Source organism: Prenolepis imparis, unplaced genomic scaffold (assembly GCF_030444845.1).
Source record: "Prenolepis imparis isolate NDT839.2.m4 unplaced genomic scaffold, iyPreImpa1.0 SCAF_7, whole genome shotgun sequence".
NCBI lineage: Eukaryota > Metazoa > Arthropoda > Insecta > Hymenoptera > Formicidae > Prenolepis > Prenolepis imparis.
Window position 1 is genome coordinate 2,121,482 of NW_028141165.1, and position 17,304 is coordinate 2,138,785.

At 39.2% G+C, this 17,304-nt stretch overlaps 1 protein-coding gene across 2 annotated transcripts in view; it reads right to left on the reverse strand.

Moving 5' to 3' along the window:
- Window positions 1-14,932, reverse strand: part of Delta (neurogenic locus protein delta) — a 57,635-nt gene extending 42,703 nt beyond the window's left edge. The window contains exons 1-2 of one of the 2 annotated variants that reach the window (XM_083042650.1): window positions 14,046-14,932; window positions 13,409-13,442 (exon numbers count right to left, since the gene is read on the reverse strand). Coding sequence is in view for 1 of the 2 variants with exons in the window: in XM_083042648.1 (XP_082898774.1) it covers window positions 1,727-1,786 (60 nt within the window). In the remaining variant the exon portion in view is untranslated. Of the gene's footprint in view, window positions 1-1,726; window positions 3,364-13,408; window positions 13,443-14,045 lie in introns of those variants that run through there. The other variant, XM_083042648.1, reaches the window with a different exon arrangement.
- Window positions 14,933-17,304: the final 2,372 nt, after the last annotated feature.

The following is a 17,304-nucleotide window of genomic DNA, read 5'->3' on the forward strand; positions in this document are numbered from 1 at the left end:
CTAGAATGTGGAATAATAAATAATAAAATAATGATAAACTGTATTAAACACTCTGTTGATATTAATTACGTAAAAAGCGTACATATTTTAATATTAATTAAATTGGAGAAATTATATATTTAGGGAGGATTCTAGAAACAGAGTCACTTTTGCGTGCTTCGGCGAATTGCGGGCATCGCCGAGAGATAAGGCAGAGTCGTGCGCGACGAAGGATCAGCAGCAGACGAAGAGAAAGAGCAGGAGGGCACGAGGGGAGAGGCCGGGGGAGACATCTCTCCCAGGAAGAATTCCCTCGGAATCTGTGCGGAGAGGAAACCGAGAAAGAGAGAGAAGAAACGGGCCGTATAATACGCGAAAAATGCGCTACATCCTCGTCGCATTCACGTCTCACGTTATAAGAACCGCGACTTCGAGAAACTTAAATTGCCGAGTCTACAAAAAAAAAAACAAAAAGAAAAGAAAAATTCTCGACATCGCGATTGTCAGACGGGGGATAAATTCAAAAAGATTTCATTTTTATTGGCGAAAATGAAGAGTGTTTTACAAGATAATTGACTGATTCATTCGTCGAACGATTATATAGAGTTTAGAATTTAGCAAGAATATATTCTTCGTATATATATATAGGAATCAGGACAAACTGTCAATGAATGTCATCAGTGATGGAACCCCGATCGAGTCGAAATTTTTCTTTCACTTTCAATCTCAATTTTCAATCCAACATTTACTCTGATATTTTAAACGGTAAGATCGCACTTGTATAAAATTGCTTAATAAAAAAATAATTTTGTCGAAAAATTTCTCTTTTTTAAATCTCTAAAATAACTATTTTATTACTTCCTATTTGAGATGTAAAGAATGCAATTCCTAAACTTTTCGAAATCCTCTAGAATCTATAAACGCGAGAAAATTAAAGTTGAAAATAAAAATAAAAATTTCGACTCGTATGTAATTAAATTAAAACAAATTGAGATGTCGAAGATATTTTCTTCGTAAATTATTTTAGCGCTGATGCGAATTACTAGTTGAGGGCGGTTAGTTTTTTGATAGCATCAAAGCGAACATAAAACGCGCTCGGTTGCTTTTAATGCGGTTGCTTTAAGACAGGTCCGAGTTTATGTTACTAATAGTTATGAAACCGCGAGCGAGATTACATCGATGCTATTCCAATCTTTCGCATCTTATATATATGTATAGCAAAATGCGAGCGCGATATATATATGGACATTTATTCCGAGTATCGAATATTATCGAGCCAGACTCATTCATCGAATCGCGATGCCAAGGTCGAGCGCCGGCACAAGTTGACAAACCTCTCGCCCTAATAATTACGACAACACGCGGCGAGTACTACGCACGATTATACGAGATAATTCTTCATTCGTATATACAATACTATAATATTTCGAGAGAACTATTCCGCGCGTGTGCGTTTGTCATTTCCGCGAATCAGATATCATGATCGCCTTGCGTTTTACACTGTCGGGCGTCTGATCGACATTAAGGATATTTTTGTTTGCCCAAGTACAAGTCGAGTGTTATTCATCTCCGACAAAGAACCGCATGAATCGCAGCTTCCAAATCACTACCGGATACATCAACTGTAGAAATGTTTACGGAAACCCTACGTGCCCAGGATCGAATTTCTCGACAGCGAAAGAGGAGAGAGAAAGAGAGACGATCGAAACATCGGGAGGGAAAAAAAAAGATAGTTTGAACTATTTACCACTCGGGGCGTCGGCACGAGAACGACGGCGGCCGTCCACACGAGCATCGTGGTCCACATGTTGACGCGTCGCTTATCCCACGGTGATGTTTCACGCGCCGCCCGGCGCTTCTTCCACGACGGCGGTGGGCGGCGGGGAGGGGCGCGCCACGGGTGTCGTTGCTCGTCGTCGTCGTCGACGTTACCTGCTGCTCGCGGCGGCGCCGCCGGGCCGCTGCTGCATAGCCGCGTATCGCCGCCGCGGTATCGTGCTAACGTCTTCCGGTAGTGACTTCCCTGTACGCGGGCCGTCGTCGCGGAAGCGCGACGCACTCTCGAATCAAGGGTTTATCTCTCTGTCTCACCACTTTTTGCACTCGCGCGGGACACACTCTCCCCCCGATGCGCAAAAAGATCCGTCGGACGCGGTATCTCACTTTTTTTTTTTTACACACTTTGCCGTTGACACACTTTATTCCAGTATATCCGTGGGACGATAGACTCCGCCGCGCATAGGTGGTGGTGTATAAAGGTATAAGCGAAGGATGATTCTTCCTTTCTCTCTTAATCTTTCTTTCTCTCTTTTGTTCCAGCAATGTTCGTTGTATGCGATTCCTCTTCTTCTCCCTTTTCTTTTTTTCCCTTTACGAGTCACGAACGCGACGAACCCGTCGCGGTCATATTTGTCGAAATAAAAAAAGAAAGAAAAAATTATGCCAAACGACAAGCCGGAACGATAAGCTACGACGCTCTCCTCCTCCGCCAACCGTCGCAGCAACGACGTGTCACGAACTGAATCGGCCGTGGTCGCGCCGCGAGGAATACTCCCTCGGCGATCAGCAGCGCTGTGTGCGGAGAGGGAAGGGGAGAGCGATGGTGGGGAAAGGTCCGGTGGTGGGGGTGGAGGCAAGGATGCCCGCGCGGCGATTCGAGTCTCGACGATGAAACGAGAGTCAATGCGCCCGTCTCTTCGTCGAGGAAGGGGATGAACGAGGGAATGCTGACAGGGGTAGTTTAGGGCGCGCACTGACTTGAGTCGCCGGCAAACTTAGTACCGATCCTCCCGTCGACGAGGCGCGTCTGTCTCTCCGGCGAACTGGCGTCGTCGTCGAAGCGTGAAGCCGCCAAGGAGAGATGATGATGATGATGAAGCACCAGGCGCGAGATGTAGCGAGTCGCGTGCTGGAAGGAATCGTCTCTCCTCTTTCTTGGTCTTCTTATTGTTCTTCTTCACGCGCTGTCGCTCCTATTCTATTTCCGTCGAGATATCGCGCGCTTTTCCCCTCCTCTCGAGTCTCTTCCCTCGGGATCACCGGTGTTATTATGCATACACGCCACTAAATCGGTCGCACTAACGCCACACCGCGGCATCCGCAACAACCACTGATTACTCACGAGGTACCGGCGCGGGTAACGACAGATGGTGAGCTCCCGCTTGCCCCGGTCCCCTTCGCTCCCTCGCGGGGGGATCAACTATGTATGTGTGTATATTCATATATATTTATAAATAAATATATATGTGCGAGATATTTCCGTTCTTCTCCAACACTCGTCAAATGATCTCCCTCGCTGTACTCCCTACTTCCGCGTGTGTACGGGGTTGAACGACGAGTAATCGCGCGCGCGCGTGCCCGCCACAAAGTGCAACCCTCGACTGGAGGTAGCGAGGCCGAGAGCACCCCTACTTATAATTGTGGTCCCGCCGGCTCCCCCCTCGCCGGCGCGGAGCAGGCAGGAGGGGTTGTGCCCTCTCCGAATCAGAGGGGTGGTGGATGGCGGCTGCGCCGGTGGCGCGACGCGTGGGCCTGCGGGACGCGGGGGGACCGTGTACGAAAGAAGGGCGAGGGGAGAGCGCGACAGCGGGCCGGAGAGAAGAGGGGTGGGGGAAGGAAAGGGGGGCTGCCTCGAAGAGGCAGCTGCAGGCCGGCTGCACGCGCCCACCTCCACACCACCGCGTGCGTAGTCCCTTGCGTACGACACCCTAGCCACTCGTGCGGACTTCTTGCCTGCCTGCCTGCTTGCCTGCTTTGCCTGCTCGCTCTCGGACACCTCGGGGCGCCTGCCCCCTGCCTGCACCCCCCGTTCCCGCGTTGTCCACGGTGGCACAGCTCGCACGATTCTCTCTTCCCTTCTGCCCCCCTTTCCTTTCTCTCCTTCCCCTCCGCCGCGAGCGTCACGATAATTCGTACCCCATCTACGGATCCGGCGGCACGCGCCGTGTGCCACCACCTCGCGTGTGACGTCATGCCCTTCTTTTTAAGCGTATTACGTTTCTTACGCGCACGACGAGACGTACGCGCGTATTGCGTAGCGTGTTGGCTGATCTGACGGCGGATTATTTCATTCGCGATACCGAGGGGGACGATCATCTATCGCGCGAAAGATCGCTCTGGATACGGGAAATTAAAAAATCAAAATAAAATAGCAGGAAAAGATCTCGCGCGTTTGCCAATCGTGACATATTTTCAATAATATTATATAGAGATTGCTTGTGTATATATAGAATCGTACCAGGAGATTCGACGGAGATAAATAAAAAATAATTGAATGACTATAAACGATTATTGAGAAATTTCCACGATAGGATACGATGAGGATACTTTGCAAGAATCGAGGAATCGAGTTGCCGATATAATTAAGCCGCGCGATGCACCTGCAACTTGCTGCTACGTAATATGTGTCTCACAGAAATATTTAAACTTAATTTGTTGGGTCTGAAATTCCGCGCACATGTCAGAAGGCATTTTGTGCCAGCCGAAGCTAGTAGTTCGATCGAATTCGATAAATCAGTTAATGAAACGTCGGAGAAGTCACGCGAGGGACTTTCTGTTCGGAGACTGCTGACTAGTGTCTCGCGTGAGATTACGATTGTCGATCGGTATTTATATATTCGCTCGGATTTATCGATGATGTATGTACCGTCGAATATTTCGCAAATTCGGCATAATATATTAATATTAATTTTTTTTTCAGTTAAAATTAAATTTTGTTTGAGCCGAAATGATTGCAAAATTGATGCATCGCGATTGGAAATCGAATATATGAGCTAATCTTTTTTTTTACGGACAAGTTCGATAACTCTGTGGTACGTGCCGCACGAAATAACCGAGTTTTGACGGAGATTCGCGTGGAAGCCCCCTAATCTGGATACTTGCCAACTGGCCTAATTCAGGGGTTCACCTTCCTAATACCGAATAACGTTCGGGCACACGCCGAGGCAGCGATTGCGCGTCATCTGCGCTTCCTTTTCATTCTTCGATTCCTTCGTACCCTGACTCGTCAATGTTCACGTAAAAAAAAACAAGATTAAAAGCTTTCCTGTCTGAAAAAATCCGAGCCGAGTTTTTATCAACATTCATTTAAATGTCAAGAATTAAAATTTGAATAGATTCTATTCTAACACGAGATAGATTGAATAAAAAACGCATTCTCATTATCTAATAGTATTATCTAATATCTCAAAATTAATTGATGCTCGCACATCATGTGATTTATTTACAAAAAAAGAAATATATAATTGCACTTTTCATTATTTTCTTATAATATTTACAATATTTACATTTATGATGTTTAGCTATATAAATCCTTGTCACATGACAAGTCGTGCACCTATTATACAGAACACATACACACGTACACTTGCCCTACAATTTTTCTGACACCCTTCGTCAGGATGAGCGAGCTCGTGCTACGCAAAAGTCTCTGATGTCATTCTGAGTCGCGGAACCAACGGAATATAGCATGGTTGAACCCCTCAGTTCCCCTCTCTTTCTCTCGCTCCCTATCTGTCTCTCTCGACGCGTATTATGCGGGGCATACGCATCGGAGTGCTATACGGGGTGACAGATTATTATGGCGCGCATACTGCTCCCCGGCTGCAGGGTATTGTACGAGGGCACACAATGGTCCCCGGACCTGTCTCGGCCACGCATCCATGTCCCTCATTGTTAGTTAGAGCGCGCGGAATCGTCTCTCTCCGGCTCACCCCTATCTCACCTTTATTCCGGATTTTGCAGAGCTACCCCGCCAAGTGCTGCAGCCAATAAATCCGCTCCGCCATTAAAGCAGATGCCTTTCGATTTATTTGCAGCCTTCTCCCCCCTGCACAGGCTGACACACATTCTTATTAAAAGATTGATCATTATCTCTTATTAGACCCCCCTCGGTTTTTTATCGAAAGAACAAATCTCTTTTTTAAATGTGATATAAAAGAAATGCGTATATATATATCTTCCTTTTTTCTTTACGTTATAAAAATCTACCATGATATATGTCTAAAGATAAAATAAAGAGAATACAGGAATGAAGGAACAAAGCCACCGACGACTAGTGTAACCGGTAGAATCACGGTCGTAATCAGGTAAACAGCGCGATGATAAGGTGCCGCTATACGCAGAACAGGAAGCCTTTGTTGTTTTCTTTGTCGCATCTAAGGGAAAGAAAGGGGACGAGGGTAAGACAGGAGAGGGAAGGCAGAGGCATCGTCACGATGCCCGTAGCTGTACAGTGTACTTCCGGTCACGAGGTGGTTCAACAGGTCAGACCAACGGGGGAGCCAGATGAAACCACTTCCGGCCCCGTCGTCCCCTTCGTGCTCTCCCCCCCGTCTTTCTTCCCCATCTCGCTCCACGTGGTTGAGCCTCTCTGTCTCTTTCTTATTCCCTCTGTCCACCTTTTACTTCTTTTACACCCACAGATGCTCATCGATATAGGGTATCGATATTATTTTACGGAGAAGAAATCCCCCCCCCCCAAAAAAAAGATTTATTTATTATGGAACGCAATGCTAGATATTTTGAAGAGAGAGAGAGAGAGAGAGAGAGAGAGAGAGAGAAGAAACTTTTGAACTAATTAATTAAAAATTGAAAGAATAATAAAAAATCTTGCAATGATATTTATAAAACTATGTACGGAACGAAGAATGCGAAAAGTAGCCCGCAAATTTTTCGAGAAACTTTATTTGCGACACTGTATACCTATCTATATCAATATTTATCTCAATCTGATATGAGAAGGTAACATAATCACGCAGATATATTATACAAGACCTACATATGTCACAGTACAAGTACGTTCACACGTTCGTGTACTTATTCGCAGCGGTGGATACATCTTTTCGTAGTACGCATACAAACTTACACACACATGAATCCATCACGCGACTCCCTTCTCTTCGTGTTCCTTCATCATATCCGTCGCTCTTTCATTCATACATACGCATAAGCACGCGCGCAAAAGCTTACGTGCGGCCGAGACCGCAACTCCGTCTCACACATGCGCTCGCCGTTTTTCTGATGGTATGCGTGCACTTTCTCGCGCGAGAAACGACACACACACAGAAAATGCCTCAATGAACTACCTATCCGTCCGGGGGTTGCGTTTCCGCCGATCGTATACCTCGCGGGGACGAAAGATTTACAGGGATGCACGCGCACGACACAGCCCGTGAACTGCGATCATTTTCACACATTTCATGCGATATGCATCTCGTTTTCTCATTACGGTAGAATATAGAATACTGTATATACTGTATAAGCAGACTCAATTATTATATTATATATATATATATATGGACCCCCCCACGTGGTCTTGTTTTATTCCAAAACTATTTTATTTCGCGTACGTCATGCGAATTTAGAAAGCGTTTATCTTTTTTTTAAGAACGTCTTTTTTACAAAACAGTAATGGATTAATTATTGTGTATAATATTATATAAATATATGTAAAATAATATAAAATATATATATTTTAAATATATAAATATAACATATACGTATAAAAAATAATTCTTTACATATATATATCGTAATTGAAAATTATGACTTCAATGTTACGCGATTCGTGCTTTTATCATACAATGTAGTCGCGAAATCTCGCTGCGATCGCGACGATTGAATTTCGCCGTAGCCTTTTTTTTGCCCCTCCGGCATCGGGTGCAATCGCGAGGTTCGACATGGAAGCCCAGGCCGGTAATACCGCTTAATTACCGCCATTCGTTACGCGAAAGTAAAGTATGTTAATTTGCGAATATTATCGAGTTTAATCTCGGGCTTACGGGCGACGGTTTGTGCCTCGCACACCACCAAAGAGATATGCCGCAGCTGAGCCGCAAAGAGATCAGGCCGTTTGATCTTAATCGAGGTATACAAGCTTCGTGAATTTTTGTGCGATGATTATGCTAATAATGGAATTTGCCGATATTCCCGTTCGAAAGACAGAGAAAGAGACACAGAGGGAACCCTAATATTGGAAAGAATTTTTCAATCATTGTATTCCTCTCTCCCTTCCTCGAATCTTTCTTTTATCGCGATTGTATTTATTATATTTAAGAATTGTAAAATTTTTAAAAGATTATTTGCGTTTGAGACGCGTTAATTAATATACACGTTGCATTTGTTCTAATGATATCTCTTTGCTCCGTATTTAATATTAATATTTATTAATAACAAGTTAAGTAAGAAAATGCGATTTTATGGCCGACGGCGAAGAATTTGATATCCGGATTAAAATTGACAATCCCTCGCGTTCTGGCGGGGTGCCGAGAGTGCACCCCGCGATAAAACACAACGGAAAGCCGAGAGCTGGGAAAGTAAACACGGAAAAGGATTAAGTCGAGTGCTTGCGAATCAAACAAACTGCGACGCGCCGCAGTGACTGCCTTTTCGGCTGTGAGAATTCTGCCGCTCGTGCAAACGAAATATATCCGTCCGACCAAAAACCTCGCGTTCCCACTCGTTTCGTCCTTCCGGTTTCTATCTGAACGTCGTAAAAAAAAAAAATAAAACAAAAAAAAAAGCAGCCGTCGCTGCTACACCGGCATGAAATCGCGCGGATCCACCTGTCGTCGCGTCAAGTTTTCTCGGAAGACCGTTTCGAACCGCGACGAATATTAAGACCACTAGCTGGAATATAAAGTTGGAAAGCTCAAGAAACACACATAATTTTTAATAGCAATCTAACTCTTTACTTTTCATCTAAAAAAAAAAAAAAAACGTATCGTGAAATTGCAATTATAAGTATAAAGAGAAGAATATAAATTCTTTGGGGGTTTGACTCTCTTTGTGTATTTTTTTTACATGGGTGTGGAAAGAATCACGTTTCATTAGATGAGCGAGAATGTATATTCTCATCACGTAAAGGCGCGCACGAGATCGTTTTATTGAGCCATTTGCTGTGAATCAGCGAAATAATATCTCCCTCCGCCCCTTCTCGAATTATCGCCACGAGGAGGAGAAAGGTACGTGATGAAAAATGCGTCCAGGTATTTATTATAGCGATTTAATGTGGGCGAGTCGTTCGGGCCGGGTCAGCGTGATTCTCTCGTAATGACTCGTAATCCTCTGTCGGATCCACTTAATACTATTGTGCGTTTCCGAGCGATTGGTAAAGATTCAACGAGGGTCGCAATCGGAGAAAAAGAAGGGGGGGAGGGAGAGGGGGCAGTCGAATAGTCCCCTGGGGCATAAGTGGACGCACGTACCCCGGACTCCACCTGGAGAGACCCAAAGACGGCCCGGTTGCTTAATCGCGATTTCGTCGCAGCTGTCAATACAGCGCGTTCCAGATTGCCTCGCGATCTGAGGAGTGTCGCCTTCGCTCTCAATCTCGACGAGACCGAGATTGAGAACGCGATTCGCGTTGGTGAAGGTCGGTCTCGGAGAAACGTTCATTTAATCATCCTGTTTTCACTCGATAAGATTAAAAATAAAATCAATTTCCTCGCTTTTGCGAATATCTAAGCTTGAAGGATCGAAATCGCGCAAAGCTGAACTACCCTAGATAAGAGAAAGACTCTTTCGCATCAAAGTTGGATTATCCTGACGTGAAAAAAGAGAAATTTCTTTCGGATCAGTTTCCCGAATGAACCTGGAGCGGTCGATCAGCCGGCGAAGGAGGATTTTCTCGCCGAGAGAGTATTCGCGCGCGCCCGGGACCTCTTCGTCTGGACACGAAGCAAGGTGGAGGGAGAGATGGCACGCGTGCCACGCGCCCGAACTCGACCGAAGGGCGACGAGCGAGTACGAGGTGCCCCGATACGAACGATAATAATCTCTCCCGGAGTGACTCTACCGGACGGGCCCCACCACCGGGGCCCGGCGCGATACGTGATCGGCTGTTGCAGCTGCTGTTTCTCCCGTCCGAGGGGCCGGGGGGCGCGCCGGACCCTCTTTCTTTCCCTCTTCCTTCCGTTCTCCCGGGTTTCCTTTCTTCGTTCGCCTTCGTTCGCCTTCGCTTGCACTCGCGATACAGCCCGATTTCTTCCTTTTCACCCTGCATTGGGCCCCGTCCGAGATATAGCTTCCCGAAACATATAAATCGCGCGCTCTCGGACGGAAGTTATCGAAGGTGCGATAAAATCACGATAATTATAACGTTAGAAGGAGACATGGGAGAAATATTTTCCAAAAATTTCCTGAGTACGCGTCCTTATTACATGACAAGTAAACATTTGTCTTTGAATTATAAATAAATAAAATTAGATGTTAGAAATAATAAAGGAACGACGCATTCTTCGAAAACTTGCCGACTCCGAATGATCGGTTCGCGAAAGGTCGATAAAAGGTCGAGCGATCCGACAAAGACCAGGACACCATCATTGTCTATATTGACTGAGTTCCCTTCGCGATCGTCGCAGGCGTTGAATCCCGCTGAGAGAAGGGATGAGAATGCCCTCGATAGGTACTCGAGCAGAGCGAATCGGGACGGAAAAGCTTGCGATTTGCATCTGACTGCAACCTTCAGGCTTACTTGCCTGCTGTTGCTGCTGCTGTTGCGATTGAAAGAGAAGAGAGAAACGATAGAGAGAGAGAGAGAAGGACCGCGTTTCGGCGAGAAAGAAGCATCTGTTCTTTGGGTTTTCTTTTGGCTAAAAGGCTCCGTGGGAGTGGTACAACGGGAAAAGAAGACAAGGAGGAACGGCGTCGGAGGAAGCAGGACGATCGACGGAGCCTGCTGCTTCTTCTTAAAACGAGACGGGTCCTCGGGCGAAGAAAAAGAGGGAAATAGCGGGCGGGAGGGAGGAAGATGAAACGTCAGTATGAAAAGCTTTTCCTCCGTACGCAGCTGCCGTTCTCCAAGTTCATTGGAAATTAATTGGTCCATCGAATGGGAACTATCGACAGCGAGGTTTCTTTCTCGAGAGGAGCGAGAAGAGGAATAAAAAGTTGCACCTTTCGCGCACTTTTAGTCTTCGGTTCGTTCGATACGACGACGTGTGTTTTGTAATTGGCGGAATACTCGGGAGAATAGGTGATTTCTCGGCATAAAGTAAATGCTAATGAACAGTCTTTTCAGCGATGAGTCACGGCTCGCATTCGAAAAACCAGCAGCATGCAAACACCTACATGGACTGCAGTTCTTTTTTTTTTTAATATTCTTTTGATTTGGTCGCACGCTACAGGATTTCCATTTATCTGTGTATGTTCGCGGGAAAGTACGATGGATGCATACTAAATGGGAAATAAAAATAGAAAAGTAAAGAGATAGATTCGTTTTTTTCTTAAATTTTACATCAAATTTCGAGAAACAATGATATTTTTAAAAATGATACTTTTCTTCTTATCCTGTCAAAATTTAATTGAATGCCTAATCTATTATTTTATATTTTTATTTTAAATCTCTACACAAAACATTTTACTAATCACAATCTAGGAATTAAGATTGATTTAAATTTTAAAAACAGCAACTTTAAATTATATTTCAAAGAAAAGATATCATCTATTTTTGTAGGTCTCACATTTAATCAGATGAACACATGTCAAATGTTTACTATTAAAAATAGCCAATACGATTAAATACGATTCATTCAAACAGAATATTATTAAAGATTTATTCAAATAAATATTTTCAATTACTAATATTATTTTATCCATTGGCATAATTAAAAAAATTAATAATATCTTTGTGTAGTTATCGAGAAAAAAATCATTCTTCTCTTTTTGTTCTTATCAAGAAATATCGGTGTAGTTATTAGAAAACGCTCTGTATAAAAAAACACGTTCAATCATTATTAAATCGCTGACTTACGAATCGAGATCTCGCCAATGAGTCGAAATCATTCCGGCGCCGGAGTCGTCTCTTTCTTTTTCTCTTAGGCGTTTAAAAACGCGTTCTACGCTCATTAACGCGTATGAAAATCCGCGTCACGTACGCGCCGCGTGTGGGAACCCTGAAGCACAATGCGTTTGTACGCGCGTTTTATCTACGTTTGTAACGAACCGTCTATTGTTATGGTAAAAACAGGCGATACGTCGCCTTAATCACCGACAGGGTACCGTCGCGCATACGGGGTGTTCCTGTCCAAAAAAGAGAAGCCAATGTATACCCGTCGAAATTATTATCGCACTGACCGATGCGAGCAGAATTCCAAAGAGAAAGCCCTCTCTTTTAAATTAAAACAGTGAAAACGTCAAATGAAGCAATGATCCCTTTCTAAAAAAGGCATGTTAAGTCGATTCTCGCTCTTTTAGTCCACAATAAAATTAAATAAAATAATAATGTTTTAGATAATAATGTTTTAGATAATATGTTTTAATGCTTTAAATTCGATTAATATTTTTGACAGTTATCAGCTGATTTCTGTCAAAAAATATTAATCAAATTTAAAGCATTAAAACATATTATTTAAAACATTATTATTTTATTTAATTTTATTGTGGACTAAACGAGCGAGAATCGACTTAACATGCCTTTTTTTAGAAAGGGAATATGTATTTAAATAAATAGATATTTATGTATAAATTTGTTTAATTCTCAAGAATGTAAAATTATTTTTAATTTTCAATACTTGGATATTTTAAGAAGTCATTTATTAATAATATAAAAAAAATCGTTATTTTTATAGTAATATCTTATTTTATCAACTGTAATAAGAAACATGTAGGTAGATAATTCTCGATAATTCCATTAAAAAGTAACACAATAAACTTCTTACAATTAGTTTCATGACATAATTTATTTGAATAAATTATTTAAATAAATTATTTGAATAAATTATATGATGAAAATAATTGTAAGAAGCTCATTGTATTACTTTTTAATGGAATTATCTACCTACCTGTTTCTTACTACAGTTGATAAAATAAGATATTATTATAAAAATAACGATTTTTTTAAATATTATTAATAAATAACTTCTTAAAATATCCAAGTATTGAAAATTAAAAATAATTTTACATTCTTGAGAATTCAAACAAATTTATACATAAATATCTATTTATTTAAATATATATTCCCTTTCTAAAAAAAGGCATGTTAAGTCGATTCTCTTAAGCAGAGGTGGCGGCAACTTTTCTGAACCCCGATTCTCGGCAACAGTCATAGATAGGTCATATTAATTTATCTTCATTTATTTCAAGATAATGAATTTGTGATGTATATATTTATTTTATAAATTATTTTAGTTTAATTATATTTATGATATATATAATATTACGATTAATTTGAGATTTTAATTCTTTTAATGTGTAATAAGTATAAAAATAAAAAAAGGTAAATTTAAATATCAAACAATTTGCAAGAATTAAAATAAGAATAAAAAGAATTTTATTGATGCATCTATTATTGCAAATTATATTATAATTATCAGAGAAAAAAGATTTATTTCTAATATTTTTATCTTATACACATATGTATTAAAATATTTCTGATATAATTTTCACAAATACATTACCTTAAAATTTTTTTAAATAATTCAACACTCACCAATTTGATGTGCGGAATTGTAGACGTAGTTAATCTGTAAAATAAAATATAAACGTATAAATATTATATAAAACAATTATTAAAATATTTAAATCATTTATAATATTTCAAATCATTTTTTGAAATATTAAAATTAATTTGAAAATTTAAATATTAATTTTAATATTTCAAAAAATTATTATATTATGCGTATAGTTAATTTTAATATTTCAAAAAATTATTATATTATGCGTATAGTTAATTTTAATATTTCAAAAAATTATTATATTATGCGCATAGTTAATTTTTCTTATTTACTTTAAGATATTAAAAAACTATTATAATTTTTTTTTTTTTTAATAAGTTATATTTTTTAAAGAAAGATAGAAATAATTATAAAAAATATTTAAATTAAAATATTTTACTATTTACTATTTATTTTAATTTTTACTATTAAATATTTTAATTAAAATATTTAATAGTAAAAATATTTAATAGTAAATATTTTACATCGTTGTATAATAATGAATATAAAATCTAGAATATTTTATATTTATTATTATACAACAATGTAAAATTTGAATCATTATCGCGAAGATAAATAGATAATCTCACAAATGACAAATAAAAAGTTAAATAAATTATAAATTATATTTACCCTATCGTTGCTCCGCCGTTGCACGATGTCTCCCCGGACCTCCGACCTCACTCACTCTTTCTCTCTCTCTCTCTTTCTCCACGCCGTTCCTTTTTTCTCGGAACACTTGCACTCGCGTTACTTTTTTTCGTTCGCGACGCGCGGCGACGCCCGGATTTTAGATATTACATTTTCGACGCGTTTCGGTAAAACGCGAGAATCGCGAAAGCTTATTCGCGCGCGACCGATGCTCCATTTCCGGGTTGCCGCTTTTTTCCAGGCCCACTTCTCGGAAGGCCTTGTCGAACGACGAAGACGACTTCCCCGCGACGCACTCGGGAGTCGCCGATATTCCACGAAATGGGCACTACATTTCACTATGTTTTATGTATCACAATTCAACGACGTAGAAATCGCGGATCGACAACGCCGAAAAACTCCGGAAATTCGCGTCGAAAGCGCAACGGTAATTCGATTCGCCCGTGTACATGGTAGACTCGCCCGTGTTATGGACTCGCCCGTGCGATCGCGATCACGATGTCGGTACACGATTTCGCGACACAATCGGCTTTGTACGATAATTAAACACGCAAAAACACTAAACTCACACTTGTACTGTCGCGGACCGACGATGAGCGTGTAAACGTTGATCGCGAACAACCGAAAATGCAACAGACAGGTTTGTGCCAGTTACGGGACGCGCAGCACGCCAAGGTTGCAAAGTCGTAATGGCGGTGGTCGCGGCTCGCGGCGTACTTCGCTCTTCACTGCGAGCTCGGAGCTCGGTTCGGGTCGGGTCGGCTCGGCTCGGCTCGGCTCGGCTCGGCGGGCCGGGCAACTCCGACTTTGCGACCTTGGCGTGTTGCGCGTCCCGTAACTGATACTACTGCTGTTTTGTGTACTTTTATTAAACATATTATTTTAATTTTTATAAGCTATTATTTTAAAAATTAATTAGCAAATTAACTTCTTAGTCGGCTAATTACTGACAAAAAATATTAATGACAAAAATCAGCTGATTAAAACGTTAATTTGTTAATTATATTTTAAAATAAATGTTATAAAAATTTAAATAATAGTATATTTTAAATAGAATGTTATTGTACTTTAAACTCGATTAATATTTTTTCACAGTAAGCTGCTGATTTCTGTCAAAAAATATTATTCGAGTTTAAAATATTATAACATATTATTTATAGCATTATTATTTTAATTTTTATAATATATTTTTAATTTAAAATTTAATTAACAAATTAACACATTATTAATATTTTTTAGAGAAATCAGCTGATTAAAGCGTTAATTTGCTAATTAATTTTTAAAATATAAATATGTTATAAAAATTAAAATAATATATATATATATATTAATAATATATATATTTTAAATAATATGTTATAATTACTTAAACTCAATTCATATTTTTGACAGTTATCAGCTGATTTCTGTCAAAAAATATTAATCGCAGATAGATCATTATAACATATTATTTACAACATATTACTATTTTACATTTTATAACATCTTATTATTTTAAAAATTAATTAGCAAATTAACGCTTTAATGAGCTGATATCTGTTAAAAAATATTAATAAAGCATAGTTTGCTAATTAAATTTTAAAATAATAAGACGTTATAAAATGTAAAAAATTAACGCTTTATTAATATTTTTTGACAGAAATCAGCTGATTAAAGTGTTAATTTGCTAATTAATTTTTAAAATTAGAATATATTATAAAAATTAAAATAATAATATGTTTTAAATAGAGAATGTTATAGTACTTTAAACTCGATTAATATTTTCTGACAGTGCTGATTTCTATCAAAAAATATTATTCGAGTTTAAAGAATTATAACATATTTATAACATTATTATTTATTTTTTATAACATATTTTTATTTTAAAATTTAATTAGTAAATTAACGCTTTAGTCAGCTGATTTCTGTCAAAAACTATTAATAAAGCGTTAATTTTTTACATTTTATAACGTCTTATTATTTTAAAATTTAATTAGCAAACTATGCTTTATTAATATTTTTTCACAGATATCAGCTGATTAAAGCGTTAATTTACTTGTGTTGTTCTAGTTTTGACAAAATTTCAGTGTATTCAGTAATTCGTTGCTTCAGTGAAAACTCATACTTTGCTCTTCCATCTCTCATATCCCACTGATTATAGTAGTTAAATATCATTGAAAAATCAGTAATAAAATTTATATTTGCACGATGAAGCTTTTTCTATTTTTCTAATTACTATTTTTAGGAAAAATACACTTATTTAGAATAAAACATGTATAATTAGTATTCAAATTCAGAAACGTATTATATTTTTACTCTTAAAATATAACACAAATCTACAAATATTAATAAAACTCTCGATAAAAAAAATCAAATATTTCTTTAACAAAGTATATTACTTAAATTTATCTCATATATTAAGACACATTTTAAAATATCACTGATTGAAATAGCTACTAATTTTTTTTCGATGAGATTTCACTGATTTGCAATGCTATATTTTTAACTGAGATCAACCATGATTATTAACTATTTTTCAGTCTTAATATACTTCTTCCATTTCTTGTATAATTAATATTTTATAAAAATAATCACGTAATCTTGGCGCTATATCACATAATTAAATTAGCAAATTTGCTATAGATATATTTATCTCTCGCAATTTTCAGAATTAATTAATTAACGTTTTTCTCCTTTGACGGAAAATTCGTAGATCGATATGGAACACGGTGTATATGGAACGCTTGTACGTGTAAAAGTATGAGCATAAACTTGGCATTACGTACGAGCCACCGACGACGTCGACTTTCCCAAAGTACGGATCTTTCGAGGTAAACGGCCTGTCTTATCCCTTCCCCTCGCGCTTACTTCGGTAGCTGCGTGTATTTTATGCGTACGCCAAAGAATGTCACGTCGTACATACTTTGGACAACAAAAAGAGTTCCTTTAAGCGCAAACGACAAGGATTCGTCTGAATTCTTCACGCGCTGTGAATTCATTCTCGCCTTTTAATTTATATAATAATTTTCTCGAATTAATCGTAAATTATTATATTTTTCTCTCATACAGATTGTTTCATACAACATCAAATTCGTCAAACAATATTTTTTTTCTGGCGCAACTCGCGATTATCGTCTCCATTTGTTTCCGAAAAAATTCTAGACGTCAACACGATGTTTCTGTTGACGTATGGCGCTTCGTCGAGATAATTGAAAACGTTTATACAATATCCGGAAAGAAATTAATTATCCCAGATGGCGAA